Source organism: Bison bison, unplaced genomic scaffold (genome assembly GCF_000754665.1).
Source record: "Bison bison bison isolate TAMUID 2011002044 unplaced genomic scaffold, Bison_UMD1.0 scf7180017864213, whole genome shotgun sequence".
Classification (NCBI taxonomy): Eukaryota; Metazoa; Chordata; class Mammalia; order Artiodactyla; family Bovidae; genus Bison; species Bison bison.
Window position 1 is genome coordinate 5,538,931 of NW_011494785.1, and position 2,921 is coordinate 5,541,851.

Sequence of the window (2,921 nt, forward strand, 5' to 3'; positions counted from 1 at the left end):
CTTTTTCCAGGATCTTAGCAAGAACCCCGGCCTTGAGCCCGAGGGCCCGCCATGCGCGGCCCTCCCCCAGCCGGGCGGTGAGTGAGCACGTGTGTGCGTGTGTGCACGTGTGGGCTTGCGTCCGTGAGGCCGCACCTTTAAAGGTAGCCAGCTTGACTGTGGGAGAAGGAAATGGCAACCCACTCCAGTATTCTTGCCTAGAATCCCAGGGACAGAGGAGCCTCGTGGGCTGCCGTCTATGGGGTCGCACAGAGTCCGACATGACTGAAGTGACTTAGCATGCATGCATTGGAGAAGGAAATGGCAACCCACTCCAGTGTTCTTGCCTGGAGAATCCCAGGGATGGAGGAGCCTGGTGGGCTGCCATCTATGGGATCACACAGAGTCAGACACAACTGAAGCGACTTAGCAGCAGCAGCTTGACTATGTCCCCTTAGCTTTTCTTCAGGTCCCCGTGTGGTCACCTTCCATCCCCGAGACCCCATGGCCCATTCCCAGGAGCTAAAGGACAGACCGTCTGCCATTCCTTCCTTTGGCGTTTATCTTGGGTCCAGTATAGCCCTGACCGCCAAGGAGCTGCTCCTCTAGTGGGAGGGTCCAGGGAGCACACAGGGTGAGGGCAAGATGTGGAGGCAGAAGGGGTGCCTGTGGGGGGTGGAGGGCAGGTGGAGTCCCGAGTCTGGGGCACGAGGGCAGTGTGTAACTGATCCTGCCGCAGAAGGTGAGCCCATGGGCCCAGCTTGGGGAGGCCTGGGGGCCAGGCTGGGGCTGGGGCATCAGGCCCTGATGCTAAAGGCCGGGGCTTCTTTACCAGGATGCCCTGTTCCCTGCAGAGGAGGCTGTAGATCAGACACACTGGTCATTTTCGGAGAAAGATTGGATAGAAGTGAATGAGCCCTGATGGCCTCAGCAGGGCCTGAAACCATGTGTGGTCTTGGTCAGTGGGAGAGCTTTGGCCAAGGATTCTTCCAGGATTGCGGGCTGAGCCCCTGGGCTATAGCATCCGGGCTCAAGAAGAACAAGGAGCCCCCAACCCTGTGCACACTGGGGTGGCTCTAGGTTCTCTTTGCTTGAACCTGAGTCCTCCACTGTAGCTTCAAGCACCTGCAAGGAGGAAGGGGTTCTGAAATTCAAGGAGAAATCAGATACCGCGTGTACACGTGTGCATGTGTGAAAGCGAGCTTATTGATAAAAGAATGAATAAATTTTTTAACTCTGATTAGAGTTCCTGGCTGTCACTTTGAGTCACATGTTATAGAGGTTGGGAGGTTCCTGGCTGCAGAGGCCTTTCTCGTGGTGAGGTTGTGCCTGGTAGCAGCAGGCTGCTGAGGCCCAGGTCCTGGACAGTGCAAGGTCCGCAGCAGCCCCGCGAAGCAAAGGACCGGGCATGGGAGTGCGACAGGCCGGCGTCCGTGCCCCCTCCCCCACATCCCTTGGTTAATACCTAGTCCCCAGTGTGTGATGGTGTTGGGGAGGGCTTCTGGGAGGAAGGGGGTCGTGGAGTGGGGTCCCATGGATGGGCTAAGTGCCCTAGTAGGAAACCTGCCATGCAAGGACACTGTGAGATGGCCACCTGTGAATCTAGAATCCGCCGGCACCCTGACCTTGGACTTCCAGCCCCGGCTCTGTTTCTGCTGTTCATAGTCTGTGCAGTCTCAGGCATTCCATTCTAGCAGCCAAGAGGACTAGGTCAGAGGAGCCGAGACCTCCCAGCCTCCAGCCTCCTGGGCGCCACCCCCCGATGTTGGGTGGGCGTCACTGGGTGCAGATGCCCACACAGCTCTCTGGGACGATCCCCCCACTTCCAGTCATCTCGTGCTCAATGTGCAGAGTGTGGGTTCCATGGCTGGAGCCAGGTGGTGCCTGCAGCAGGGTGTCCCGGCCCTGTGGTCTCAAGCCTGGTCTTGGGAGACACTCTCCGCCTGGACCACCTTCCCCACAGACCTCAGACTCCTGCTGTGCTGGCCATTGAGGCCAGACAACCCAGTTGTCACCATCCACCAGGTCCCTTTCTCACCACAGCTGCCCTTTCTTTCCTCACGACTTCACTGAGACACGATTCACAGCTCACACAGTTCACCACGGATCCTGTACAAGTCAAGGCTTTGGGGAGTTCAGAGTTCAGCAACCTTCAGCATAATCCATTTTGGAACATTTTTCTTCCTCCCCAAAGAAACCCAGCCCCTCTAATTATCACCCCATGACCCCAAACGTCCCATCGCTGGACAGTCACTGATCTTTCCATCAGTGGGTGTGCCTATGTGGACACGGTGGATATAAACGGAGTCAGGAAGATCCCCAGGTGATCAGCCCTTGTTCCACCCATCTCCCCCCTCCTTCCCTAGAGCCCCCAGCCTCACACTGGTCTCAGTCTAAGTATCACCCAAATGCCAAGAGCATCAGGTATGAATAAGGCCAGGTCTCGCTTTCCATGCTATTCTGAACCACAGCTAGTGAAATCGTGCCTCACCCAGAAAGGCCCTTTGATAACAAGTGTCCTCTAGACTATGACCCCCACGCCTCGGGGCCCTCACCAAGCAAAGTGCACAGAAGGGGCTCAAGGATGGGGGAGGACCCCTGACCATACAACCCGTGCGGATGTCCACAGCTTTTTCTCTAGGAAAGTGAGAAATGGCTAACAGGTCCTCTGGACGTTGCACGCCACGCTGGTTCTGAACCAGCTTCTCTTTCCTGTTCAGGAAGGTCCTCAGAGGTGCTCAGGTTTTGGAGGGGCTTTTGTTCATCACTTAAATGTCCACTCAGCACCTGGAGCTGGGCCTCTGAACGCCTGCTTTGTGATGGGTTTTACTCATTTCCTGCTTATCTTTGCCTTGGGCAGAAGGGAGAAGATGCTCGCCAGTAGGACTCCCAGGATGTGGCTAACTGCCCCTGCTTTTTTTCCAGAACCCAACGACAAAAGG

General features: G+C 56.5%; 1 protein-coding gene across 1 annotated transcript in view; it reads left to right on the plus strand.

Annotated features, from left to right (window-relative positions):
• The window catches only part of IL17RA (interleukin 17 receptor A), a 10,918-nt gene extending 10,330 nt beyond the window's left edge, over window positions 1-588 (plus strand). Inside the window, exons 14-15 of the mRNA XM_010845219.1 lie at window positions 11-81; window positions 449-588. Of these exons, the coding sequence (XP_010843521.1) occupies window positions 11-81; window positions 449-588 (211 nt within the window). The remainder of the gene's footprint in view (window positions 1-10; window positions 82-448) is intronic.
• Window positions 589-2,921: the final 2,333 nt, after the last annotated feature.